This window comes from Xiphophorus couchianus, chromosome 6 (genome assembly GCF_001444195.1).
Source record: "Xiphophorus couchianus chromosome 6, X_couchianus-1.0, whole genome shotgun sequence".
Taxonomy (NCBI): domain Eukaryota; kingdom Metazoa; phylum Chordata; class Actinopteri; order Cyprinodontiformes; family Poeciliidae; genus Xiphophorus; species Xiphophorus couchianus.
The window spans coordinates 16,871,874-16,899,737 of record NC_040233.1 but is presented as its reverse complement, the minus strand read 5'-3'; the positions used below and the strand labels follow the sequence as shown (position 1 = coordinate 16,899,737).

General features: G+C 37.2%; 1 protein-coding gene across 5 annotated transcripts in view; it reads left to right on the top strand.

Moving 5' to 3' along the window:
• LOC114146626 (voltage-dependent R-type calcium channel subunit alpha-1E-like) overlaps nucleotides 1–27,864 on the top strand; it is a 61,635-nt gene that overhangs the window by 19,360 nt on the left and 14,411 nt on the right. For all 5 annotated transcript variants that reach the window (XM_028020884.1, XM_028020885.1, XM_028020883.1 and 2 more), the window contains 19 exons: nucleotides 10,880–10,983; nucleotides 14,171–14,329; nucleotides 16,361–16,551; nucleotides 16,645–16,748; nucleotides 16,836–16,951; nucleotides 18,165–18,218; nucleotides 19,021–19,101; nucleotides 20,043–20,252; nucleotides 20,413–20,525; nucleotides 20,865–20,977; nucleotides 21,505–21,636; nucleotides 21,929–21,998; nucleotides 22,420–22,537; nucleotides 23,412–23,479; nucleotides 23,596–23,663; nucleotides 25,227–26,012; nucleotides 26,552–26,811; nucleotides 27,018–27,144; nucleotides 27,231–27,360. In XM_028020884.1, coding sequence (XP_027876685.1) covers nucleotides 10,880–10,983; nucleotides 14,171–14,329; nucleotides 16,361–16,551; nucleotides 16,645–16,748; nucleotides 16,836–16,951; nucleotides 18,165–18,218; nucleotides 19,021–19,101; nucleotides 20,043–20,252; nucleotides 20,413–20,525; nucleotides 20,865–20,977; nucleotides 21,505–21,636; nucleotides 21,929–21,998; nucleotides 22,420–22,537; nucleotides 23,412–23,479; nucleotides 23,596–23,663; nucleotides 25,227–26,012; nucleotides 26,552–26,811; nucleotides 27,018–27,144; nucleotides 27,231–27,360 — 3,004 coding nt within the window. The remainder of the gene's footprint in view (nucleotides 1–10,879; nucleotides 10,984–14,170; nucleotides 14,330–16,360; nucleotides 16,552–16,644; nucleotides 16,749–16,835; nucleotides 16,952–18,164; nucleotides 18,219–19,020; nucleotides 19,102–20,042; nucleotides 20,253–20,412; nucleotides 20,526–20,864; nucleotides 20,978–21,504; nucleotides 21,637–21,928; nucleotides 21,999–22,419; nucleotides 22,538–23,411; nucleotides 23,480–23,595; nucleotides 23,664–25,226; nucleotides 26,013–26,551; nucleotides 26,812–27,017; nucleotides 27,145–27,230; nucleotides 27,361–27,864) is intronic.

Here is a 27,864-nt window from a genome sequence, read left to right as displayed (position 1 = left end):
ACTTTTAAGAAGAACTTAGTCATTATTAGTCCTTATTTGTTTTTCCAGTCTGACATACAGCCAGAGACAAGTCAGGATCATGCCATGGTCCTGCAGGTTCGTGCTTAGAATCTGAACTGAAGCAATTTAAAACATGTATATGATGTCTTTGAAATTACTTGAAAACTGATTTTCAAAAAGTGTCAGTTTCAGTTTGTAAATGGGCAAAACTGGAAGCAATATACCCCCAAACAATGTGAAGTTCTCCCACTATGGCTGCGCAGTGGTTTTACTTTTAGTTTTGTTGTCTTACAGCAAAATGGTAAATTTATATATTTGACTATATGTTACACTGACGACTTCTCTAGGGTGTAACACACGTAGGCGGTAACCTTGCACCAAGTTCTGCAGTCAGCCAAGATATTAAGCAGGCATTGAAAATGGATGGATTCAAAATTATGTGCTACTTTGCTTTGATTTATCACAAAAATTCCTAATATAATAAATCTTAACCTATGTTAAGAAGTAGCACTTAAACACAAATTGAATGAAAGTGGGATCTATTACATTTTATTGCATATGTTGGTATTTTTGGAAGTATGTCTAACTTCAAAGTCAATATCAAACTTTTGGAGATGTTTTTAAATTAATACTCAGCAGCTGATTCTTCAATTAATTTAGACAGAATTCATTTTTTCAGTTTACCAGGCTGTGGCAAGTGAAGCAAAGGATTAATTTCAGACACTGATTGTCAAACTGCGTTGGAGCATTCATGCGTGTTCTGCCGCTGGTGTTGACATTTATCAATATTTTTCACATGTGTGCTCATTCTGCAGCTGAGCGACCTCTAATGCGGACATGCCACCTCTCATGTCTGAGATATTCTTGTGAATTATTGACCTAGCTGCTATGCATTCTTGTAGATTTATTTGTTCGTCATACTCGCTACATACATCTATAAGAAAACATGACACATGGGTGCAGAAAGAAGTGTGTTTACACGGTGCTGTCAGGCTCTGGAGTCAGAGGTAGGTGGGTGGATAAGTGGATTGGCGGTTGTGTCTAAAACTCGCTCTGATTTCCCCCCAGCACCTCTGTGAATTCAATGTGAAAGAGGCGCCAGAGATGACTCTCAAAAGCATAGAGAGAGCAGATGGATGAGGAAGAAGGGGCATGGAATTGAAGAGGTAGAAAATGGAAAATGGGAAGACAAACATGATGAGAGTGTTAATTTGTTCCATGTAGGACTGGCTGTAGTGAATTAATTGGGCTATGCTGCTTATTGTGCAGTATTCAAACATGCAGGGAGGATTGCTGTTGGCGTCTTGACATCTCATTTCAATCTGACACCCACACCTTTCTTTTTCTGCGTTTCTTATTTCTCTTTCCTGCGTTTTCCCTTTCACTCTCTGTCTCTTACATAAAAAGGACATCGGCAGCACATTTGTTGACCAGTGAATGCTGAACAGCTGGGTGGGTGAGAGATTTGCACAGAATTTACATGACTGATGTCTTCAGGGCCTTTGAAAAACATTGAGCTTATTTGGTACTTTCTAAATTTCTCATTAGGCATCTGTCAAAGTTTGTAGTAAGCAGCTCAAAAAAGTCCAAGTCAAGTTTACTGTAAATTTCTTGATATGTAGGCCACAACGCTAAATTTGATCGTCAGGTGCAACATACAGTTGAAAATTTAAAAATTACAAAAAATATGTTGGAGGCAAGAACTGAATTTCTTAACTGTATGGCATACTCAACTGTTGTTTTGCCTGCTGGTTTGGGCCAGGAGGCTTCACAGGCCTGCGACATTATTTGCTAAATACTTAAATTTTTTTCTTGGTACTGTTAAAACTTGATACATGTTTGTCTGTATTTGCTAAGTTATATTTGAAACATATTTGTTTTACACAGCTGGAGATGAACTAGTGTAATTTTCCCCTATATTTCAGACAAGGGTAGATTTTCAGTTGATTAATGGGACATGGCTTGAGATGTTTACAGCTTCTCTTAAAAAAAATCCAATTTATAAAATATTAATAATATATTAAGTAGCATCTTGTGAAACTGATCAGCTTTTGCAATAATTTGTAGAATCGGTCTTTGCTTTTGGCACAGTTTTCTTCCATGTCGTGTTTCTGTTCACTCATCATGCTACTATTGTTTCATTGTTCAGCAGGAGTACATGGTTGTTCAGCTTTCATGTTTCAACACTTTAAATCTCTTGAGAATCATATAATATATACCAACTAGCAGGATGATCACAGCCTGCTAGTTTCCAAAGGAGGAAACTGTTCTTTCTTCCTTCAGGCTTGTAAAAATTGAGTGTTTCTGAAAATAGAAATCTGACTCGGATTATCACTTTAAGGCCAATAGAGCGAGTTGTGTAACAGTTTGATGGAGTTTAAGGAAACTTTTGCTGGCAGAGGCTGGTATGTTATGTCAAAAAAATTTAAGCAGTGCTTGGTGTTTTTCAAAAGCTATCACAAGGTTGGAGCATATAGAAATAGAGATTTTAATCATTCCTATTTGGGCAATTTAGAGAGATTTTCTAGAGTCTTGAGTACTCTCTTTTATTCTTCTCTTCCCTTTACACCAACATGTTTTCTATAAGACTAAGATTTGGTGAGTGCGACAGTCCTACAGAGTATCCCTTTTTTATTTAACGTTACCTTGTATTTAAAAGAGTTTAGGATGACAAGACTGGTTCTCCTGGCCCAAGTGATGCGGGTACTGTACTGTTGCAGTGAAGAATGAGCTGAGCCAAAAGGTGAAGCTCTCAATTTATTGATTGAGCTACGTTCCTACTCTCTTCAATGGTCATGAGTTTTGGATATTGACAGAATGAGCGAGATTGTGGATATGAGCGGCCAAAATGGGTTTTCTCCACAGGGAGCTCTCCCTTAATATGGCGAGAAACTCAGTCATCTGGAAGGGACTCAGAGTAGAGCCGCTGGTCCTTCACGTTGAGAGGAGCCAGTCGAGGTGGATCGGGGATCAGTTAAGGATGCTTCCTGCAGGAAGCATCCTTAACTGATCGGATTGAAAATTGGATCAAATGATGAACCCAGCAGTTAGAACACATTAAAATTAATGGGGACTCGCAGACCGCTCATAACTTCCAGCAACTGGTACTGTGTCTGATCAAGATAGACCAGTGGTCTACTTTGTAAAGAGCTATGCAGCAAACAGGAATGGTATGAGTGAGACAGGAAGTAAGTCACAGTGGTGGTCTGCAGAGGAACTGTCGTGTAGGACCCTGTGTGTCATGTAAGAATCTTGTCAAAGCGTGAAAAGTGGGATGCAAATGGTATGTTTTGGACCTTAGAATTGCTAACTGATAGTCTACACCTATGACATAGCAAAAGGACAAATAAGCTTAACTGGAGCTTTCCCTATAATGCAATACTTGACGTAGATCTAACACCTACAACAACAATAAAATTTTGGATGAAAGTTTATGCAGACTTTGTCCAAAACAAATATAACTGAGAGAATTAATTATTTGTCGTTACCAATATCTATCTCGGCCCGTATTCAGTAATTGCCATGTCAGTTAACTCTATGAGATGAAGAAAAGCCTTCAAAAGAACAACTTAATATTTTAGTGGTCATGCTAGGTTAATCTTATAGACTCAAGAGTTGAAGTTAGGTTCCCTGCTTGTAACTGAAATCATGTCACTTACAGTAATAAAATGCACAAACTCGTCAGTATGCTTTCTGCAGCTCACATATTTTCTTCCTTGTTATCGTTCCAGTTGTGGCTGGAATTGGCAACAGACGACCTGATTTCCTGCCACCTATCTGACACAATTTTTTTTTTTGAGGAGGGGGAAGCACATATGCTGCTTCCTTCTACTCACTCGACACACACACATGTATACTCTTACTCCAGTAGCCCAGTACAAGTAAGTCAGACTTAAAAGAAAACACACGTGTCGTAGAGGCCAGCTGGGAGTAAAATCGAGGCCACTGGGCCAGTGCTGGCGGCATTCATTCCGTTTCATATTAATAAATTGCTAGAAGCAAATCTGCTGGGAAAAAGAGCTCAATTAAAACCCTTAATCTGACTGAAGAGTGTGTAGCAAAAAAATGACCTCAGCTGTGACAACTTACCCACAGTCCAATTTATATCAGTGGGATTGTTAAGATGGTCGATTATACCCTGCGGCTAACAGACTGGCACAGGTGGATTTGATGCTTTGATTAGCAGTGAAATGGCCCCCTAATGACTTGGGTGTGTGTGTTTGTGTGTGTATGGTGCTCCAAGATTGCAGTTAGCGATTGTTGCCAGTGAACTCACCGCCCTCCTGTTGGTGGATTAATTTTGGTAACTCCCTCATCAGACCTAATCATATTGATCCCAGCTGTACGTACACATTCCTGTGTGAGTCTGTGTGTGTTAGCCATCTATTATGCTGTGTGAAGGATATCAGGTTGTAGAGTGTGATACTCTGTTAAAATTGTTGCTCTTTAGGCAGGATGAATAATATAACTGGGTGGGAGTTGGGAGTGATTCATGGGCCATCTGGTACAAAGAGCGACACACAGGACTGAGACAGCTACATGCATGAGTGACTTAACTAATTGGAAAATTCAAATTCACACTTTCTATGTTCAGTGCATTTACACACATGCAGTCACGTCAATTTAAATATCAGCAGGTGTTACAGAAGTGCAGTTTTGTATTTGGATTTGTTCCAAATAATCTTTTTCTACTTTTTTGCCATACACTTGCTTCTTCTGGTGGATTCGTTTCGTAGTTCTGGTTGCTAGTTTTTATAATAAACCGAAGACGTTTTAATCCAGGTTTGTTTTTGTCTGTCATACAGTTGACTTAACATTAGACAATACTAAGTACACTACACCACATTTCAAAAATGCCAAGCCATATAAAGTTATATTTAATACATTTATTAAATAATTAATTTAAAAGTTAATTTATTTCAAAAAATCATCACTAAATGAAACAAATTATATGACCTAGTTACACACAGACTGATGTTTTCAAGGCTTTATTTTGCCAATTAGGATAATTTTCCACTTGCCACTTAGCTGGTATAGCTAACTAACCAGCATGTCATTTGAAATTAAAATATTGCATCAGACCAATAAAAACATTTTAGTCACATTGAAAGTCACAGCATTCTTTCATTTTTCTTTAGAGCGATCTTTAGTCCGAAGCAGGATTTCTGTGGGGAAGCCTTGATATGCTGCTAAAACACACATGTTGGGAAAACTGCTCTGACAACATGTTACCCAAAACAATTATAGGTTTTCTTTTCTATCTAAAGATATATCTAACTTACTACATTTTACTCATGTCTACTGAGTTTGGTGGAATGCTACACTAACGCTGTGTATTCTCTTATTTGATTCGGCTTATTGATGGTTCGGCTTGTATCACATTTTAATGTGCATTTCATGTATTTTTAGCTCTTGAAACTCTGCTGACTGTATTTGATCCCATCGGACAGATGTTAACTCCAGACCAAAACCCCCTGAATACTTTTCAAATCCTAGAAGAAGTCTTAGAATCTCTGTTTACAATATTTAAAGGGAAAAAATATTTTTAAATCATTGCAGAGTCACAGAAGGCAGGGCATGATGCATGAAGTATGCTCTGGAAATTCTGTTGTTTGGTTTGCAGCAGTTTGGTGGTGACAGATGAGCCTTCTGTGTGTTTTTTTTTAAGATGACTGTTCTTGCATTGACAGCATGTATTTTGACATATTTGCATTATTTATGAGTGAAAAACAATCTGCAGGCCAGCAGAAAGCAACAAACAATATCCCTTGCTTGAACAGAATTATTCATTTGCATGCTGTTCTCACAGTGATTCGGTAAAATACAAGTTTATAAATGCTTTAACATGCCCTAAATATATAGACAATATATTTAATCTGTATCAATCAGTTGTTCATGAATGAAGAGGAAAATTAGTATCCTGTGATCCTGTGACCCTATACATACACTCAGTAATTATTTATATGACTAACAATGAATAAGTGCCTATTTTTACATGGTCACAATTCAACAAGAGTATATTACTGCTGCTGATAACGCATTATTTATTTTATTTTTTTCAGAATAATTCTAATACCATTACCATGGAAGTGCAGTATGCTGATGTTGATTTATCTGTGCATCAGTGTCTGCAACACTGTGGTGAAACAGTGAGCAACAACATAATGCTGCTGCTGATTACTGTAGTTTTTGGTGGCGTTCTTCGTGTAGGTGGAGGTGTGTGGGAGAGGGCTCGTTCTATGCATGTAATGAATTCAGTCTCTCCAGAGTCGGTTTGCTTCAATTTCTGCAAAAGTACTTCTTGTTGAGAGCTTGCGAGGAAGAGACGAGCCTCTCTGTGTGATGATGGATTTGAGGTTATCACTTAAATTTCCAACTTGACTTTATTGTAATCTGTTTATTTTCAGTTTTATGACTTTACTAATGGCTTTCTCAGAATGGACATATTACAATTACTATTAAACTTAAACTATTTTTGATTCTTTTCAAACAATCTGTCCTCAAAAAAACTGTTCAACTCTGAAGCTATCAGTGGTCTATCACATTTGACACCATGCTAGATTTTATGCTTATAGCAAAAAAGGTTTGAATAGTTTTGCAAAGCTCTGCCCTTACAAGTGTTTCCAGAGATGATTATATATTCTTGGATAAAATGCACTGATTCATTTTGCTAAGAGCATTTAAAAACTTGAACAAACAGCACAGCAATGAACTGGAACACTGTAAACCTACCAAATAATCAACCTCAACCCTAACTTCACTTGTCTTCTCTCAAAAAAAGAATCATGTCTCTTTTAATTAATCTTATATCAATGGGTTTCAGTGCTGATGGAGGGAGCAAAATTTAAAGGTGATAACGAAGCCTTCCAACATCCAAGACCTGGAGGTATCACCATATTGTAAAAATAACAGAAACTTGCAAAAATCTGGTCAGTCAATAAGAATGGAAACAGAACATTTTCAACATGCATTTTATACTGAAATTGTTAATAAAGGCAGGATCCATATATTTTTCTGAAAATTAATACTCTTGTGTTATTGTCTTTGAGAGATGCATGTCTTCAAAGGATTGAAATACCATCAGGGGGGTCGAATAAATTTAGGAAATATTGATTCTCTTTCCAGCTGTGTTATCATAATACGCTGGAAAACATGTTGATCTCTGATGTTGCATATTGTTTTAGTAAAAACAGTTTGTGTGGAAGCTGTATCTAAATGGAATAAAATGACCTCTGTGTGTGTGTGTAAGGATGATTCATCAGCTACCACAAACGGCATATTTGTTTTAATTTCGAGCAAGTCTCCCCTGAATTGTTTGCGCTCGAAGTGCAGCCTTGAAGGAGCTGCTGCAGCTGCCTGCTTTTGTTTTGTGTGTGAGGTTTGAAGGCCGTTTCCACAGACTCCCACTGCCGTGCTCCCTCTCAGTCACAGTGTCTCTCGCTGTGTCATCTCTTTGTCTGACACACTCTCACTTGTTACATTTGTGTTCACTAAAACCTAATAAACTGTGCAAAGAAATAGCAATTATTCGCGTGTGCTGCTTTGCCACCAAATATTTCAGCTTTTCAAATAAGACATAAAATTTCCGCGCTCCCTTCTGTGCTGTTAATTCTGTGGTTTGCAATAACATGAGCACAGCCATGACTTACTGACGTTTGCAGCAATACTTCTGACGCATGCACAGGAGGAAACTATAGAAAACATGTAAGACTACATCCTTTGTCTCTGTCTGACTGATGTATAATTAAGTGCGTTGAAAGTTGACAGAATTCTGATCGATGAATGCTATTTCAATCCATTTTCTGTGACTTATTCTTCTTTGGTAGAGCACAGTGGTATGGGAATTCCTTCAGATATATTGGCATAAAACTGTTGTTTTTCTTTTTTTTTTTTCCATAATTTCTCCTTTTTTTCTGTACTAATTGTGTTTGCAGTGAGGTGATACACTGTTGGAGAAAAATTAATAAGCATAGAGCAAGCTAATATATGGCTGCTAAATCATGATGATACAAAGTTTCCATTCACTGCATCTGTTTATTTATTTATCTTTTTTTTTTTTTACCATAATCACTTTAGTTGAGAAACTGTAATGATCTCAAACAGCTGGTTTCATTGATGCAGAAAGGTGTTAAAACTCTAATTTGTCCGTTTTTTCCATTCAAATCTTTCTGTAAAGTCAGTTTGAAAAGCATTGGGGAGAAGAAAGCCAGGCACATAAACTTTCTTCTGTGAATTTATGTTCTCCACATTAAAAACTGTCTCTCTCCTAGAAAAAAAAAAACAAAAAAACAACTGCAGGAACTATATTTACTGCTAATACTAACCATATAATAGTGAATCTCATAGATTTCATGACTGGCTCAGAGCTTTAGCTGTGTTTGTTTCCTAGATGAAGCCAATAAAAGAGCTACTGCTTCTCAGTAACTCTTTACTTCTTCACTATCGTAGAAAGGACTCCTGGAGTTCTGTTTTGGTGCTTTTTCTGTGTGTCGGCTTTTTTCCCTCAATCCCCCAGTGGGAAGTGGCAGGAGGGCGCTCACACAGAGCTTGGTTCTGCTGGAGGTTTCTTCTTGTTAAAAGGGAGTTTTCTATTCCACTGTCGCCACATTCATGATCAGTGTGAGGGTATTATATGAATTTGAAGCAAAACCAAAACAGGAACAAAAAAAAGACTTGATGAAGAACAACAAAATTTATAAAACAGTAATGAGGTAAATACTCAAACAGTGATGGAAATGACAACGCAACCAGGTGAAATGAGGTGCAGCTGTGTCAGAATGAAGGAAATCAGGTGATAGGAAACAGTTGTGAAGGTGAGCAAACTGGCAGACTGCGGGAAGGTAAATAATACATGTTAGAAGAGTTTGGATTCAAGGGACCTACAAATTGTCTGCAAATAAAAGACAACAAAATCCAAATGCACAAAAAACTGAACACAAAATTAAAAAAAACTAAATGCATTAACCCTGCCAGCAATAATGAATACAGATACTGAATGGCAAGTCTTATAATAAATATGAACAAATTGGACAAATTATCAAAACCAAAATACAAATGAAACCCCACAACTCAAACTTTTAAGGGTGATAATGAAGGAATTGCGGCAAATTCTATGCTGTTTGCTTGTAGTTTTTTGGGGCAGGGGTGTTGGGGAGATTTGCAAAGTGCAATGATATGACATTCATGGTTGAGAACGGTAGACACATGTTTTTGGTCTAAACACAAACAACAAGAAATCCCACAAAGTCTCAGGTTATTAATCAGAATATCTGCTCAGTCAGCAGCATGTCAGACATTCAGCTCTAATCTAACTGTATTTTGAAACAGCGTTACCTTAGCAATTGCATTTTCAAATTTAGGAGTGTTTTTTTTTTTTTTTCCCAGCTGGAAATTTTAGAAATTACATAATTAATATTTTTGTTTAGCAATGGATGTGTCGTAGTACTTTTTTAATAAGTAACAGTGCACAGTAACAAGTTGGGGAGGGTCAAAGGTCAGTTACCCTATGTCAATTACAGCTTTGCAAAACACTAAATCACAGAAGAGGTATAATTTAAAAACAAAATCAAAAATTTTCATTCTTCTTTCAGCCTATTCAAATACAAAGTTTGCTTTCATTTCTCAACAGTGTAGAAAAATTGCGAATAGTGTAAAAACATTTTTTTTTCTCACTTTTTGTTTATGCTTAAAGAGCTTTTTGTCTGCATTGTGAAAACCACATTGTCTTTTAAGAATGTTGCCTTGCTTTAGTTTGCTATGAGTCTGAAAAATCTTTGAAGATTGATCGTAACAGGGGCGGTCAGCCCGCACAGCATTCTGCACCTGCAGTGAACTTTTTGAAAAAGGTTCTGTACATGGTGAGAGCGTTTTCAGATTTCTCCGCATTAGTGCGAGCACGGCCTCACTCATTCACTCGCTCGCTTGCCCTCTCTCCCTCCCACTGCTTTTAGGAGAGATTCTGCGTGGGTTTACACTTGAGTTTCTGCCATGTGCTTTCTACTCCCTGTTCACACACACATATATATATACCCTCCCCCACACTTCCCGACACCATCCAAAGATTTTATAAGTTTGTATATTGCTTGTTTTTCTAAATGTGGGGGTGTGGGGGTGGGCATGTGTGTGTGTGTGTAAATCAGCAAAATGGTGACATCTGATAAATAAATCTAATTTCTGAAGTAAATTTTAAATGTTTGTACAGCTAAATAACAATAGAACCTGAACTTCTCCTAATTAATGAATTAAGGCTCAAACCTGTTTTCCTCTTGGGTTACTTCTAGTACAATTTATGGATTTGAGGTATTTTGGTTACGCCTTCTTATGGGAAACATCCACATGTGGTTTCTTGTGTAAGCTACAGCGAGTCAGTTGCTCCTGATGCTGTTTTTCGGTGTTTGTGTGTAGGTGGCGGCACATCGATGTGTGCGTGGGCAGATGTGAGTAGAAATGCCTGCCAGGTGTATGTGGTTATGCATTCTTTGTCTCTCGCTATGCGAGTCTGATACGTTTAATGAAAATACTGTACCACTTGCCGGCTGTGCAGTTGTCTCTTTTTTTTTTTTTTTTTTTTCCTGTAACAAATTTACAATTTTATTTTTCCCTTTTAAGTAAATGGTTAGTTTCTAAACCTCTTTGTTTTATTTAGTAAATTTTCCAAACACAGGTTTTTCCAGCCACCACAGACAGAAATTGTTGACCTCAAGAAAGTTTTAGAAACGGATATAGATGCCTGTGGGTGTGCTTTACATGTCTCTGTGGCACATTGTGTCAAAAATGAGTCATTGGTTTGTGTAAATACAATAATCTACTGCAACTCTAACATACCCAACATTAAACTTTATTTCAGTACATGTCATATTAATACATTTGCCTCCTCTAGGATCCTGGCCACCGCTGGAGCCCACATGAACATCCCTGTTGATCTTCGGACCCTGAGGGCTGTGCGAGTCCTAAGACCCCTCAAGCTCGTCTCTGGGATACCCAGTGAGTCACTTACTGACCTCCGTCCACCAGATGTTGCACCTGAATGTTTTCTTCAGTAAAAGAAGAAATTTAATCTGCATGAAAGAAAACCGATATTAAAGCACTGAGATAAAGAAACATAATCTGCACAATTTATAATAACAATCTTACCTTCTTCAATAAATTCATGTTTATCCTTAAATAGAACCATGAATCAGATTTTCTTAACAGGAATATAAAGCAGATAGAATGATTTACATGGCATTTGCACTAAATAGCACTAAAAACAACATAACTTCACAAACGTTTATCTATTTGTATTTTTATTGCAGAAAAGAAAGCTGAAGATCATTTAGTGGATGATTTTTTAACACTACATTATTTTGCTGTTAAATAGAAGGTTATAAAAACCCAGACTTCCCTTATGGCCCATTCAGCTGGGAGTAAATTAAATATATAAATATAACGAGACCTGTTGTTTAAATCAGTGGTTTCCACCATTCTACTCTCTGAAAGCGTGCCATCTTTTCACCAGGGTCACCTGCATTAGGTTCACATCCACACTGTGAAATTATCAGTATTATCACAGTTTTGCAAAAATGTGCTAAAATATGCAAGACACATTATTACAACCCTAAGTTATTACAGTGGTGCCTGTATAAATAATCTTTTTGTTCAGCGTAAATGTTATTATGGTGCATCAGCACACACATAGTGTGACCCAAATTGTGGACATTTTTCAATGTTCTAATTCTGTTAATTGAAAATATGGTGCAATTTGAACCTGATATTATAACAGGGTGAGCCAATGCTAAAAAAACTTTAGTTTGAAGACAAACTAAAACCAGGACAAGTGGGGATACTGGACAGAAATATTAAAATACATTTTTAAAGGAAAGAAGTTTATAAATTGATAATTACATTAAAAGGCCCAAAATTTAGTTCAGTACATTTTTTAAAGCAGTCATTTAAAGACTAACATATGTTTCAGTAACATCTAAGTTGGTGTTTTCATGCAAATAAATGAAAACTGCTTTTCTACTGCTTTAAAAGACAATCCATATCTCATGTAGTCTGTGCAGTGAGGGCATTTTGTTAGGCTCAATTAACAAGTGTAAATTGCTTTCCTGTTCTTCTTCTATAGTGTAAAACAGTGGGTGTCTACTCGCATTACAGGGCATTATCACCTTCTGCTGCATAAATGATTAGAACTGCCACACTCCATTGATATTTAATGTATTTTTCCATACAAATTTTTTCCCAGAGCAAATAGATGTGAACCATTTAAAACTGATCTGAGATTCACTTTTGGTTCTCAAGCTGTCTGTTGAAAATAAATAGTTTTGTGAATAAAACTTTGATTCTGGAATACTCAATGAGATTAAGTTTAAAAAAAAAATAAAACAGTAGAATGCAATAGAACTTGCTATAAATTCAACAAATATGTAAAAGCCTAATTTGTTTGTATGCATCACTTCAGGTTAACCCAGCATTCCAATGACATCTGCTGCTAGACTTTTATTTGTGTGAAAGACATTTTCACTCCTATTACTCTCTATCGCATACAAAATGTTAATTTTTTTTCTACTACCTTTTCAGTATTATAGGCCAGATAATGTTTCTGACCAGAGCAGAACTTGATCTTTCAAAACTGGAATTAAAATGTCAGACAATAATGTGCCAGGAAGCCAATAAAAGATATGGCAAGCAGAGGGTAGAGTTTCCTAGCAGCATATTTGAAATGCTTTCAAACGCCTTGTTATCCAGCTTCATCAGAATCTCATAGACTTCTGGTGGAGACAGCCACATTTCAATTCTTATCAATATCACTGACAATAAATGAATTACTTTTAACAGCATTAAAATACCATGATAATGTTTCTGCTATAATTTAGTAATCTGATCTGCTCTGCTCAAACCATAGGTTGTTGTGGAAAAAAAACTATTTCCAAGCACTTTTCAGGTAAAATCACTCAATCAGGTTTATTCACGAATTGTGCACAACTCAGATTGCTCGTAGGACAATCAATAATGAAGCATGTCTGAACGGAAAGCTCTGCCAGGCAGAGACAACACTTGAGTTTTATACAAAAGGGATACGGGATCCAAAGCCTGGGAAACAGACTGGTTCCCATGCAGCTGAAAAAAAACAACGTCCAACCTTGTACATGTAACCCAAATAGCTTTAACTTGGTGGGAATATACAGGAACTTAGAATAAACTTATAGCAATACAACTAGCAGGTGTAACCTTATTGTAATTTTTTCACATCAAGGTAAAGACATTTTTTTTCTCATTCATTCTTTTAATTTCTTTCCAAAAGTCTGTGGGGAAATTGCTGTGCGGTTTCTTTGCCAGTGACTCAGCCCTGGGAAAATCCTCATGCCTGTTCATGAACCGTAGGGCATGCTTAAAGTTCAAATTTGCTTTCTTCATACTCATATTTTTCCACAAATACATGTACATAGAGAATATATGTAAATACAGCAAATAAACTGATCAAAACATTTCTTCATTATTTAGTAAGTTATAATTTCATATAAAAAAGCATATTGATAATTTTTTGGGCTTTACGCTTCAGTTCACCCCCAGGCTCTCTAGGGTTCACCACACACATCTGCTGTCTGGAACAATGCCCTCACAGATGATTGCTGTCATACAGAAAGACTATTTTCTCCAAGGCAAGAATGTATAACTGAGTTCTAAAAATAGCTTTTAGTTCCAGTGATAGAGACACACAAAAATAGAGGGGTACTTCTTCTAAGAGTAAGAGAGAAGTTTTGGAAGTCTGAAAGTAGCTAGAGTCTTTTCCTAACACAGCCTAACGCAATTACATTTTATATTCTATACTGCAAGATGAGCATTCTTTTAAGATAATGTCCTATTACCTTCCTTGTGATACCATGGTTATATTATGTGCTTTTTAGTATTTTTGGTGCAGAGTTGAAAGCCTCAGGGTTTAAGCTTGTTCTTAGAAGATGAAGCTTAAGAAAAAGTTGCATTTTTCACCCTCTGAAACTTTGCATTTCATAACCCTAACCCAATAATTGAAAGTAAAAAGGTAATAAATCGAGAAGCACTGAAAAAACTGAGGAAAATGTGCAAACTGTGGTAAACATTTGCAACACAATCACATCAATAAAAATGCAAAGATATTGTTATTGTGTTAAATGTGATTTTATTTTCACTCTTTGCTCACTTATGACAGGTTTACAGATTGTGCTGAAGTCGATTATGAAGGCCATGATCCCACTGCTTCAGATCGGCCTTCTCTTGTTCTTTGCCATCCTCATGTTTGCAATCATTGGCCTGGAGTTCTACAGTGGGAAACTACATCACACCTGCCTCCCATCGGACTACATTTTTGGTAAAATTCATACATAATGCAAATAACGTAATCTTTAAATTAAATGAGAATAGGTGTTTGGAAACAAGAAATACATTTTTAAGATCCTTAATTCTGTCTGAGTTGATAGAAACAATTTAAATGCCATTTGAGATCCATCCACTTAGGAATTAAATTCTGAATCCTGATTTGAGTTCCTTTTCTGACATGCTGTTTTGAAGTACACCTATTTCTCCAAACCACTAGGTAGAAACTAATACCCCCAGGGTTTGTTTTTGGATTATTTATGACCAGCTGTGAATAATTTACAGGCAAGTATGCTAAACATGTGGTTTAGTCAATTTTCCCAAAGAGAGGGTGTGAATATCTTTGTCTGAGGGCTTTATGACTTACAGTAGCTGCAAACTCAGAGGTATTATTAGAGTTTCTGCTGGCTTATTTAGATACCGCTTAATTAGTCAACAACTACACTGTAATCACTCACCACACCATAGCATTTACTGTCTTTGCCTAGCTGGAGATGGGTTTAGACTCAAAACCTGAAAGAAATTCAGAAGAAAACTAATTCCTCCTGACCAGTTCTGGTTGTGTCTACTCAATTACTGAATAGGTATCTGAAAAGAAAAACAAAAAACATTTATTTAACAAAAAGTTTACAATTTCTTGGAAAAATTCAATACATTTTTTTTCCCATCTTCTGAGTTTATGAGTTATACAGTCCCTTGAAGAAGTATTTATACCACTTGAAGTTTTCCACATTTTACCATATTACTGTCCTAAACTTCAATGTATTGTGTCTATTATGTGCTGCTTTATGTTAATCTATCACATAAAATCCCAATGATTCACAGTGAAGTTTGTGGTTCTTACTTGACAAAAAGGTTCCAGGAGATATAAATGTTTTTGAAAGGCACTTTGAACCTTTATACATCTCGATAATCTTAATAAAACTGTAAATCACACACTGTTTTTTTATTATTAATTACCATTTGCTCTGACTTATTGGGAGTATATTTAAGGATATATGATGATTATAGGATTTCTAAATTTTGAATTCCACATGGTAAACCTCAGAGTATTAAGTTTTACTCCACAATATTCAAGGGGAAAAGACTCCAAACAAAATGGAAATTTGAACCAATCAGCAAAGTGATAAATTGACCCTCATCAAAATTTACTCTTGGGCCCCATTTAGATAGAAAAGTGGCTCAATAATGTGCAACAGAAATGATTGTCTGTAGATTGCATAATGGCCCAACAGCAAGACAATTCTAAAATTTACCCATATGGCTCCTGGATGTGTAGTTCAGGAGCAGATTTTCCCAATATCCTTTTTGAGACCCAGTTAAGACCTACATAGAGTGCCTTGCTGCCCCAGTTCAGATATAGTAATTAGTCAACCCAAATGGGTTCCATACAAGATGGCTATTGGCTCACTATGTAACAATCCAGACTGTGTCAAATCCGTGTGGGGCACAAATCTACATGTTGGCAGAGACTCGTGGTCTCTGCATGCTGAAGTTGGAAAAACAAAACATGATTTGAGTGGAGGTGGACAACAAAATATCATTTGTTGGCAATTGTGTCTAGTTAGAGAAAACATCCTTAACTTAAAACTGGTCATTGTCTCTCATGGATGTAAAGTAAACAACACCACACTTTCTCATCTTATTTGTTAGATTTGTTTCACCACCAACATGTGAAACAAATAGGTGGTGGATTTAAACAAGAGCGCTCTATAGTACTATTGTATCTCAAGGCATTTTTTTTTTTTTTTAATAACATCCAGTCTAATTTTACCACCTGCTTTATTGTCAGCGAACAGATTAGACATTGTTGCAAAAATTATTATCAAACTCTTTCATTAAAGCTAATTTAAATGCAAAGGAATGTCTGGTTTGGAGTTCTCTAAGTTTAGCCATTCTTATTACTCAGTTTTATCATGCGCTTAGTTTATTAGAAAATGTAACATGTTAGTGCTAGTGTTGCTGAATGTACTATAAATACATTGCGGTGACACATACAGAATAGCTGTGCTTTAATTTTTTCTAGATAATGAGACTGTTGACTCATCAGAGTTGGCATTTGCATGCGGCGTGAGGAAATGTCCGGAAAAGTACGACTGCAACGACACCTGGATTGGGCCCAATGACGGCATTACGCAGTTTGACAACATTCTATTTGCTGTTCTCACCGTCTTCCAGTGCATCACCATGGAGGGCTGGACAGCTGTGCTTTATAATGTGAGTCCATACACTTAGTCAGATTAAGAACCATGACTCATCAGACTGATTACCGTTAAATCTTTAATCATTTGAACATTACTGACATTGCAGACTAATGATGCTCTGGGTATCACATGGAACTGGATGTACTTCATTCCTCTCATCATTATTGGCTCATTCTTTGTGTTGAATCTTGTGCTGGGAGTTCTGTCAGGGTGAGTGGGCTTCTTCCTGTGTTTGCAAGAAAAAAATGTCTTAGTGTCAGTATAGTGGAGTAAGACAGCTGTTTCCTGCCTCCTCAGAGAATTTGCCAAGGAAAGGGAGAGGGTGGAGAACAGGAGAGCCTTCATGAAGTTACGTCGGCAGCAACAAGTGGAAAGAGAACTGAATGGCTACCGAGCCTGGATAGACAGGGCAGGTACTAAGAAGAAGAAAAACTTTGCACCTTGCTATTCTGCAGTACTGTGTGATAGAACTGTGACCTAGTAGGTTTTCCTAAACAATAGCTAATTTGGAAATAGTTTGTGGACTCAGTAGTGGCGAAATAGCAAAACATTTTAACACTATTAAATTACACATCTTTGCTGGAACATTTAATTTAATAATTAGATTTCACTAAGTGGCTTATAGTGGTTTATATTTACAAATGTTAACTTGGTGCTTTTTGCAAGAGAAGCAGGTTCAATTAATACCCAGCTACCTAGAATCCAATTTGGTCCAAATTGAAGTCAGAGAAGTTTAATTCATTCCAATACAATCTGAGCATATAGTCAAATTGAAAACAGTCTTGGCCATGAGTATTTTCTATGGAAAGAAAAACAAAAACACAAAGGTAATGGCCGTGGTCGCTTCGTCAATTACTCAATCAACAATAGAGTCGGGTGTAACTTTCATTAGGACAAATAACAAGATTGCACATTGCTAATGGATGCGATAGCTCAATGACTCCACCCAGGAAAGGACACACTGGTAAACAGAATCACTGGGCTAGCTGTACCTTTTTATAGAAAAGACATGGAAAGAGATATGAAGAAATGGCCGCAGTAGCTTTGTTGGTCATCTCAAGGAAAGCGGCACATTCAAACACAGAAGGTTTAAAGACTTTGGGTTTAAACCTTACCAAAGCTGCGTGAACTACCCAAGCCCTGGCATGTTTTGGAAAGTCACTCCTCTACCAGGGTTTGAGATCTTCATCAGAGTCACAGAGTTGAGAAGCACAAACATGCAGTGCTGTAATGGCATTCTACATTGCTTGTCTCCCACGCAAACAGAGGGTGAGTAAAAGGTGATACTGACTCACTGACTTAAATTTGTGTGCATGTACGTATGTGCACGCGCATCTCACTGTTTACATGCCCGAGTGTGTGCGCGATGTAGACGCTGTGCATAGTTATGTGTGCACAAATGTGGGAGAGTGTGGGAAGAAGGAGAAAAGAGAGACAGAATACAAGATAGATCGAGAAATCAGTCTTCAGAGAAGGTCAACCTGGCCTCTTAAGGTAGAGCTTACATCAGTTCCTGCAAATGTTTGTCGACATCCTAAACTATTTATCCCTGAAAACTGTAAAGCTTTTCTTCACATGGTTTGAATTGTTGCTTTGTATGTAACCTCCAGCTTTATTGTATTACAGAGGAAGTCATGCTTGCAGAGGAGAATAAAAGTTCAGGCAGATCCCCATTAGATGGTAAGTTCCTATGTTGTTGGAGAAGTTTTCTTTTTACTTTTCACTTGTCAGTGTCTTATTTTATTCAGTGAATCTTCAATTTGATTTGACTTTAAAAACATGAATTAGAGAATTATTAGTGTGATGTGGAAAAATTACAATTAGGTTACACCTGCTAGTTGTATTGCTATATGTTTATTCTAAGTTCTGTATATTCCCACCGAGTTTTGACTATTTGGGTTACATGTAGAAGGTTGGACGTAGTTTTTTTCACAGCTGCATGGGAACCAGTCTGTTTCCCAGGCTTTGGATCCCGTATCCCTTTTGTATAAAACTCAAGTGTTGTCTCTGCCTGGCAGAGCTTTCCGTTCAGACTTGCTTCATTATTGATTGTCCTATGAGCAATCTGAGTTGTGCACAATTCATGAATAAACCTGATTGAGTGGTTTTACATGAACAGTGCTTGGAAATAATTTTTTCCACGACATAGTGTTTGTAACAATTCAAACTCAATGATTATATTTTCAATTGGCCTCAGACGTCTGGTTATCATGTCATTGACACTGATTTATTACTTTTTGTGGTGCTAACATCATAATAAAGTTTAAGAAATACAATTATCATTTGTGATTAAGACTACAAATAAATATTTTACAGTACGTTGTGTCCTGCTGGTTTAATTAAAGAGAAAATCTCAAGACTCTTTATATCTGCAATTCAAATTGTGTTTTATATGTTCAACATCCCTGTAGAATCTCAGCTGCAGGTTGATCTGGAATTGAGTCACAAGAAGTTAATTTCTTCCATTTTGTGTTTTTTTCAGTGCTGAAACGAGCAAGTAAAAAGACAGGTGCACGGAGAGGCGCACCAGGAAGTGACAAGTACACAGACATGTCCACCGCCAGTAAGTCAAGGACATTTCTCATTTCTTTTTAACTTATCGTAGAAATTTTTGGACAACATATGACCACCAGTTCAAATAAACTGGAAGACCTGTAAAATCTTAATCTAGGTAAAATGTTTCTTTGACTGTTTTTCACCAATAAAATGTATTCAGAATGTAATGTGAACAGTGTCTATTGTATACCAATATTGGCAGCAGAGCTTCAAAACTTAAAGAGTAGTCTAGTCTGCAGTTGCCTCATTCTGTACCTACTTAGAAACAGCATGTTCCACATTTACTGGTGCCCTGTGTAAAAAGTATTTTGGATATCATATCAAAGTATATCGCATTAGAAAAATATCACAAAAATGTCATTAGAAAAATACATCCTTAAGTTTAAGTTAATTTTTTAGTTTGAAATAAAAATATATATTTTTTATGTAATTTTTATTTTATTTATTATTTTTTTTCAAAAAATAAATATGCCACCATATTTATTTTTTACTCTCACAAAGAGAGTAACAAAAGGATATTGGGGGTCTTAATTAGCAACCTGTGAGTTCACATTTTATGGGGCTGCTAATATGACACAGAGGTCCATTTTTATTAGTCATTCTTCAAATTGGGAAAGAAAAGGAAGCATGCCATTCAAGTCATTATTAACGAGCTTTACCTTGCCACCACAGACAGTGAGCAGAGTGGAAAGGGACTGAAAAAAATCCTAAGAAAACACTCAGGCAACGGGTGGGATTTATTTTGTACTAAGATTGTATTAAACCAATTTGAAACATTTTCACGTTTTCACCCCTCTACTTGGAGGTCTCTACTTGGACATTTTCACCCCTGTCCAAACAGAGACACCCCTGTTTCTACTTGGACAGGGGTGTCTCTACTTGTGGCATTAAAAAGGCATAAAATCTTTTTATTTTGCTCATTGATGTTCCTATTCTTCTTACCTCTAGGCATGTCAAGATCAAGAATGAACTTTCGCAGCGGCCGTCGTGGCCCAGCTGCCTACCTGCGACGTAAAGAGCGCATGCTGCGCATTTCCATCCGCCGCATGGTGAAGACAGACACATTCTATTTGATGGTCCTCAGTCTGGTGGCTCTCAACACCATCTGCGTGGCCATCGTGCACCATGACCAGCCTGACTGGCTGACCATCATCCTCTGTGTGTTTCAATCATGAACAGCTGACAGGGTTTTCCTTTTAACTAACACCTTGAAGAGAAAAAATTTAGGTCACGTTTAACGATGGAGCTGTTTGTGATTTTATGGTACCTCATTTGAGCTTTTTGACATGACTGGTTCTGATTCTCTTCATATCTGCAGACTATGCAGAGTTTGTGTTCCTGGGGCTGTTTCTGGCTGAGATGTTTTTGAAAATGTACGGTCTGGGTTTCCGGCTCTACTTCCATTCATCTTTCAACTGCTTTGACTGTGGGGTGAGATCCTTCATCCTTTATTCTGACTCCATGTGACTGTAGAAAAACCAACCAAAATTATTTTTGCTTCATAGACATTAATGTTTCGATTTCATGCTCCACAATAAAGACTTTGATATATCACTTGGAATAAACAATTATTCTTTTAGATTATAATTAAACAACATCTCGAACTAATAAAACTCACCTACAAACTTACATAATCATTGCATGCTTTTTGCCTGAGCTAGTAAGACTTGAACATATCCCTCCTATAGCTACATTTTTCTTAACAACAATCAAGATTAAAGTCATGGAACATAATTAGTTTTTCTTCTTCATGTGTAACATGTTTTGCAGGTCATTATCGGCAGCATCTTTGAGGTGGTATGGGGCTTTTTTAGGCCCGGCATGTCGTTTGGTATCAGTGTACTGAGAGCGCTGAGACTTCTGAGAATATTCAAGATCACCAAGTGAGTTTGTCGGCCTTCAAAAACAACAAAAATTAAGTGAGAAAACATGTCACTGTGAGGGTCAGAAAGTTTTAGTCAGATAGATTTATAGCTTCTTCAGACCTTTATGAAATGTAGGACTTGAAAAATCCCATAACATAATAACTTCACTTTTTTTAGCTTACCTAATAGCACAGAGACGCTCATGTGACTTAATTTTACACCTATATGATATCTAAATTGAATTCATTTATATATTATGTCAAAGGCTTCATAACAGTTTTTTACAACAGATTTTGGCTGCTTTATTTAAATCCCTGTTTCCAATATTAGTGGCAGTATAATTGCTATTACAGTAGACCAGTTTCAGTAGCAGAAATCTTTTGCATAATTGTAGATAAAAAAGAAAAGAATCTGTCTGCCTTTCAGACTTTTTAAGGTCCAAAATTAGAACCGTGGGATTTAAAACCTTTAATAACTTTAAGACCTTGTAGAAATTCTGGTTTCAGAGAAATTGATGTGTCAAATATAATTTTTTTTCTTGGCAGGTACTGGGCTTCTCTCAGGAACCTGGTTGTTTCCCTGATGAGCTCCATGAAGTCCATTATCAGCCTGCTTTTTCTTCTCTTTCTCTTCACTGTGGTGTTTGCACTGCTTGGGATGCAGCTTTTTGGAGGGAGGTATGAACTGACTTCTTTTATTGTGAGTTCCCGTAAAACCAGTTTCTATTTTTCAGTTTGTTTTAACCTACACTTCCGCACAAGCTGTCGTTCTGAAACAGTATTTACTGGGTTAAAAATGCAACAGCAGTTTCCTCAATGGTCTCTTAGAGGGAAGAAGGAGAGGAAGCATTAAGTCTGGATGAAAATAACTCTCTGCATCCTCTTCATCCTCTTTTTTTTTTTTTTTCTTCCTCCTGTTCTTCCTCCTTGGTCATATCTGACCCTGCCTCTCTATCTGCTTTCCCTCTAGGTTCATCTTTGAAGATTACACTCCCACCAACTTTGACACGTTTCCAGCTGCCATCATGACAGTGTTTCAGGTTTGGCTCCCACAGATCCCCCCCATCCTGCCTGCTCTCCATGACACATTGCACCCTGGGATATTTCTCACCCCAGGCGCAGATTAAACAACTCTGCTCAATCGCTCTCCGCCCCCTGCCTCCGCGATCGTCCCACACATCCAAGCACACATATGCGCACATGAATATCAGACAAGGGAAACGTGAACAAGTCCACATCAGATCTGCTTCAAACCAACTGTACTGTGAAAGAGTGTTTTGATTAGCAAACATAGTAATTATTAGCTCGTCACCCTTTTTAATACCATATTGTTATCAGACGGGGGTGGAGGGGGGGTGTTCGTCTGCGGTTTGGAGTATTTTTAAGCCAACGTTGGCTTTAATCTAGCCTGAGCTGTGTAATTATTTCTGCTATATGTTCCGTGCCTTTAATTACCTGCAGATTCTGACTGGTGAGGACTGGAACGAGGTGATGTATAATGGAATCCGCTCACAAGGAGGCGTTCAGTACGGCATGTGGTCATCCATCTACTTCATAGTGCTCACTCTGTTCGGTAACTGTATCCTTGTTGACCTCAGAAGTGGCCAGAGTGCTGTGATGTAATCAGGACCCTTGTGCACCATCACTTTTAAAAGTATTCAGATAAAAGTGGCAATAATGCATTCTTGAAAAATTCAATTATAAGAGATGCTTCACAGTGTAAAAATAGAAAAGCATTAACAGTGAAATGAACAAAAATAGTCCCTTATAGCCATATTGGGGAAATAAGTTGTTATATTTTCAGTCAGAAGTTTACATTCAGTCATCACGGACATGAGTTACTTATTGATAGGATAACTATCTTCCTTATCTTCAAAGAATAATAATAATAAAAAAAAAAAGATTTTTGCATTTTTGGTATTCTTACCACCAATTTTCAATTATGGGTTTGGCATATTCTGTGGCATGAAAAAACCCTCTGTGATTTATGTTTTCTTGAAAACAATAAATGTGGTACAAAAAATACAAACAAAAACAATTAGGACTAAATTCTGTAGGCTGTTATTAGCTTGTTTAAAACATTTTCCAGACTGACATATAATTGAAGCTGCATATTGTTTTGCAGTTGTGGCTATGTCCACCAGTCACCTGAAAATTCACAGTTTTTGCTGTTAATGTCATTAAATAATGTAGATAAGAAAATCCTGAAATTATTTACATTTACTTTTAAATGACTCTGCCTCCCTAGCAAACTATTTTCATGTTGCTCTCATATTGCTAATAAAGACGCTGAATTCCATCTGGACATTTAAGAACTTGTTGACTTGGAAATCAAATAGAAGCTGTATATATTGTTATATACTGTGTCAAATTTAATGTCCTAGTATTTTTTTATAGAGAAGAGATGGTGAATTTTTGCTAGCCATATTAATCCTTAACAACCTTTATGACAGACACACTGCTTAATGTCTTCTTGGCTATCGCTGTGGATAATTTGGCAAACGCACAGGAACTAACCAAGGTTTGCATTTTTTTATATCAATATTGTGTGAACTTGTAAAAATGATATATTTTCATGTATTTTTGTGTTTAAAACTTTAAATGTCAAATCATTGTTTTTCACATTTGTATCCCCAGGATGAAGAGGAGGAAGAGGAGTTCTTCAATCAGAGATATGCAAGAGGAAGAGACGGCTTGATATCAGAGTAAGTTATTGGTTTACATCTTACATTAGTCTTTATTAAAATAAGATGGAATTCATTCATATTTTAGTGTATGACCAAAACACATCACAACTCATAGTTTCATATGATCAATGGGATTACTGTATTAATGTAGGCGTCCCATTGCTAAATGCAATGTCATAAATATGGTCATTTCGAAACAAAACAGATTTAATAATAATGGTATTTGATGTATCCTGTTGTTTTCTTTGATTTGTTATCTAAATGATAAAAATACTACTAAAGGAGACAAGATAAACTGCTGTCTTCATGTAACAACACTACAGTATTGATGTGTTTTCTTTGTCCAGCAGTATAAAAAATACAAATATTTTACTTTTGGACATATGGACATAACCGCTTTAAAAAAGCACAGATCTTTTAAACTCTGTGACTGTTTTAGCTTTGAATATGTATGTATCATTTGTGTGTAACATATATAAGTGTAAATCATTTATGTGTTGCAACCACTAATATGCTTATCAATGTGAGTTTTTCTGGTTCCATCTTGTTGTCTTGTTATATTCTTGTTATGTGGCACTGAACAAAATTATTTGATTCATAACGTTTCTCAACTCGGCAATTTTTGAGCTCCTAATTTGAAGCAGACACAAGTATGTATTAATAAAATTTAAATATCACAGAAAAAAAATTATTTCAGTCATTCAATGCAAAATTAATCTTGTGAACTGATCCATTACTCAGAGTGGTATATTTCTGTTGTTTTTGTTGGTGATGATGATGATAATGGCTAGCAGCAGATGAAAACTGAAAACTCAGCTTCTTCAAAAAATGAGATTCATAAGACCAACAGCAAAAGGATGCTAAGATACAGAAATATCACCTCAAATTATGTTCAGATACAGTAGATTATACGCACTCAGTAATTGCTTGTTACTCCATCCGTGCAACATGGCATGGAGGCTAAATAAATATTTTTGAGGATATGTTAATTTGTTGGAATGCACCTTAATGTTCACCAGATGACCTTCCATGTTCTCATTTTGTTCTGTGCCACATCAGAAGTTCAGTGTACGTTGTAAACCACTAATGTCTTGTTTTCAAATGACCACTCATCGGACAACAAAAGAATCAGAACACCAGTAAGTATAACTGAATGCATCCCTGTCACACAGACCTTTCTTTAATTTCCCTAATCGGTTCCTGAGATGATTTTGTAGATGTTACACAATCTTTGCACTTTAATCCCACACATTTTCTTTTTTGTTGTTGTGGGTTTTGTTCTCCTTTTTTTCGACCTCTGATCCGTCCCTTCCTTCCAGGTATTATTGTTCATTTTTTGGATGTTTTTTCGCACATTGTTCCATGGGAATATTTTCTGTTAAGAATTAGCAGACATTATTAGCAGACAGTTTGCCTTTTTTTTTTTGCTAATTTTATTTCATTTTTTCCCCCAGCATTTTCTGATTAGATAGCTGGTGTGCCAAATGGATCTTTGTATGTTTGTTTCTTGTCACTAAATCTGTCTGTATGGACAGGTTACTGCCCCCCTATTTAGATGTGTTTTGTGTTGTGATGCTTTAGTGGCAGAAGAAGGCCCTACCTATACAGAAAACGTGCAATCCATAGAGGGCGGCCCAATTTCCCAGAGGACCCGGACTGTGCAGTGGGGCCCCCAGATGAACAGCCCCTTAATGGCACCAGGGCCTTTGCTAACCGCCGGGAGAGGAGAAGAAAAGTTAACATGTCTGTGTGGGAGCAGAGAGCCAACCAACTACGCAAACGTCGTCAAATGGCAAGCAGAGAGGAATTGTTTAGCACTCCTACAGAAGACAACACTGAAACTCCCTCTATTCCCAAACATGTCCCCGCCATCTCCCCGGAGACCAGCCCGGCTCACCTGCCCGAGTCTCCCATGTCAGTGAAGATGCCCCTACCTGAGCCCCCAATGTCTGTCTCTATTCCAATGCCGGAGCCTCCAGCTGCTGAGCCTCTCGTCAATTTGAGTGAGGAGAAAACAGCAGGAGCAAACCACCGGACCGCTGGCGGTGGGAGGCACCGGATGGCCCGGAAGTTCAGGTCCAGTCAGGGACCAGAAGAAGGAGCCCGCCACAGGCGCCACCGTCACCGAGAAGCCTGGGTTGAAGCCAAAAGTCTGGACTGTACACAGACCCCACGCGAGGTTCTACATATCAGACGGTCGCTCAGTCAAGAGAGGAAGACTATTGATGAAAGAGAGGAGAAGGAAGACAGAGAAGAAAGTGAGAGAACTGATGGAGAGGGAGGACAACAGAACAATGCACAGATAGAGGAAGATGATGGAACATGCATTGTCAATCCATACGCAGAAGTCGGGGAAGAGTGCAGAAGGTAAGAAAGTTCTTGTGAAATATTCCTTTTCTTTCTTCAAAGTTTTATTCTTCCACAAATTTCACTTTGAAAAACAATTCTTCTGATCAAACCATCAGACCCATCATTTTGTGCCACTCTTGTGCTCATTTTGCTATTTGGATGGAATGTAGTCTTCTCATATAACACGACATAAAGAGAGAGGGAGCTCTTTAACTCTTCTTGTTTGCACAATCTAAAAAGTAACATCAAAACTTTTTATGTTACATGGTAGTAGGTCAGTCCAAAGTTAAATCAAAGTTTCTGTCTTCTTTTTAAGTACTCATTATTGTTCATACCAACTGATGCAACTGCTAGACCCAAGCTTATTTTACTTAAATCTGTTGTTTAAAGTGCTAAATTCACCATTGAACAAGAGGAACAAAAACAAAAAAAGCATAAACTTCAAGTTAATTTACTTAAACTTTTAAACAGTTCCTTTATGATAACATACTGTGGTATTTATTTATTTATTTTTTGGCCTTTTTCTGTTTTGAAATATTTTTTCTATGATGAAACAGAGATGGACCCAGCAGCAATATTCCCGATCCTCCACAGTGCACCTGGTCAAAGCAGGGAGAGGGTGGCTGCAGGGATCAGTATGAATCCCTGAGCCAGAACATGTCAATGGACCCCGCTTTAGAGGGAAAAGAATACACTGTCAGTACCATCGAGTCGGAGAAACGCAAGATATCCATCAAGCGTGATAAGTCCAACCCAGAGGGAAGCGTGGCCATTGAAATGTCTTCACAGCCCCTTCTGGAGCTCACTCCTGTGTCAGGTAGACCTGTGTTTCCTTTCCCCCTGCAGTCATACTGCATTAAACATGGCATCATAAAAATAGTACCACCAGTTGTAGGTGTTTCTGAATTCTAAATTTAGTAGCTACTAGTCTTTTTATGGTTAATATTCTTTGTCATAGCTGTCCATGAAAAAAATAACTCACTTCCGCCTCTTGGTCTTCTCTCACATTCTGGGTTATTTTAGAGAACAGCAAAGAGTTGGAGGCGTACCAGTCTGATGAGAAAGAGGAGGAAACAGAGGATGAGGAACCACCGATGCCTCCCAAAGCCGTAGCGCCTGACAGCATGTTCATCTTCAAAGCCTCCAACCCGTAAAATACAACAAATATCCTATAAATCATTCATCTTGAATTTTTGCATCCACCCAATCAGCATCCTCCCTTTTGTTGCTCCACAGCATCAGGAGGATCTGTCACTATGTGGTCAATCTTCGCTACTTTGAAATGACCATCCTCCTTGTGATTGTGGCAAGTAGCATCGCGTTGGCAGCAGAGGACCCTGTGTGCACAAATTCAGACAGAAACAAGGTATGTGAACTGTTAATGGCTGTTACTAATTTTGGATTTATGGGTACATTCTGGTTAATTAAATATTTGCGTAAATATAAATATATGTGACTGGAATAAAATAAATGGCTAAATGAGGTGTTCAGATCCAGCTAGTTCTTAATTCAGTGATCAAAGCTTATAATATTCACAGTGACTGCCCAAACATTGTGGAATAGCTTACCTCTACATGTTCACCCCATTCATCTATTTTCTCTGGCCTGTGACTGATTATGCATGACGCCCTAAATAATTATTTGAAATCCTATTTACCTCTTTATTATGATTGTGGATGGTATTGTGAAGCAATTCAGCCAACTGATGTTGTTTTAAAATATTCTATATAAATAAACTTGGCACTAACATATCTTTTTATATTACTACCTAATATCAAAAGAAAACGTATTTGAACTTTAGAACTTTCCATTGTATCATCCATCACAAACTGAAGATATTGTTAGAACACCCTTAAATGATGATTACAAC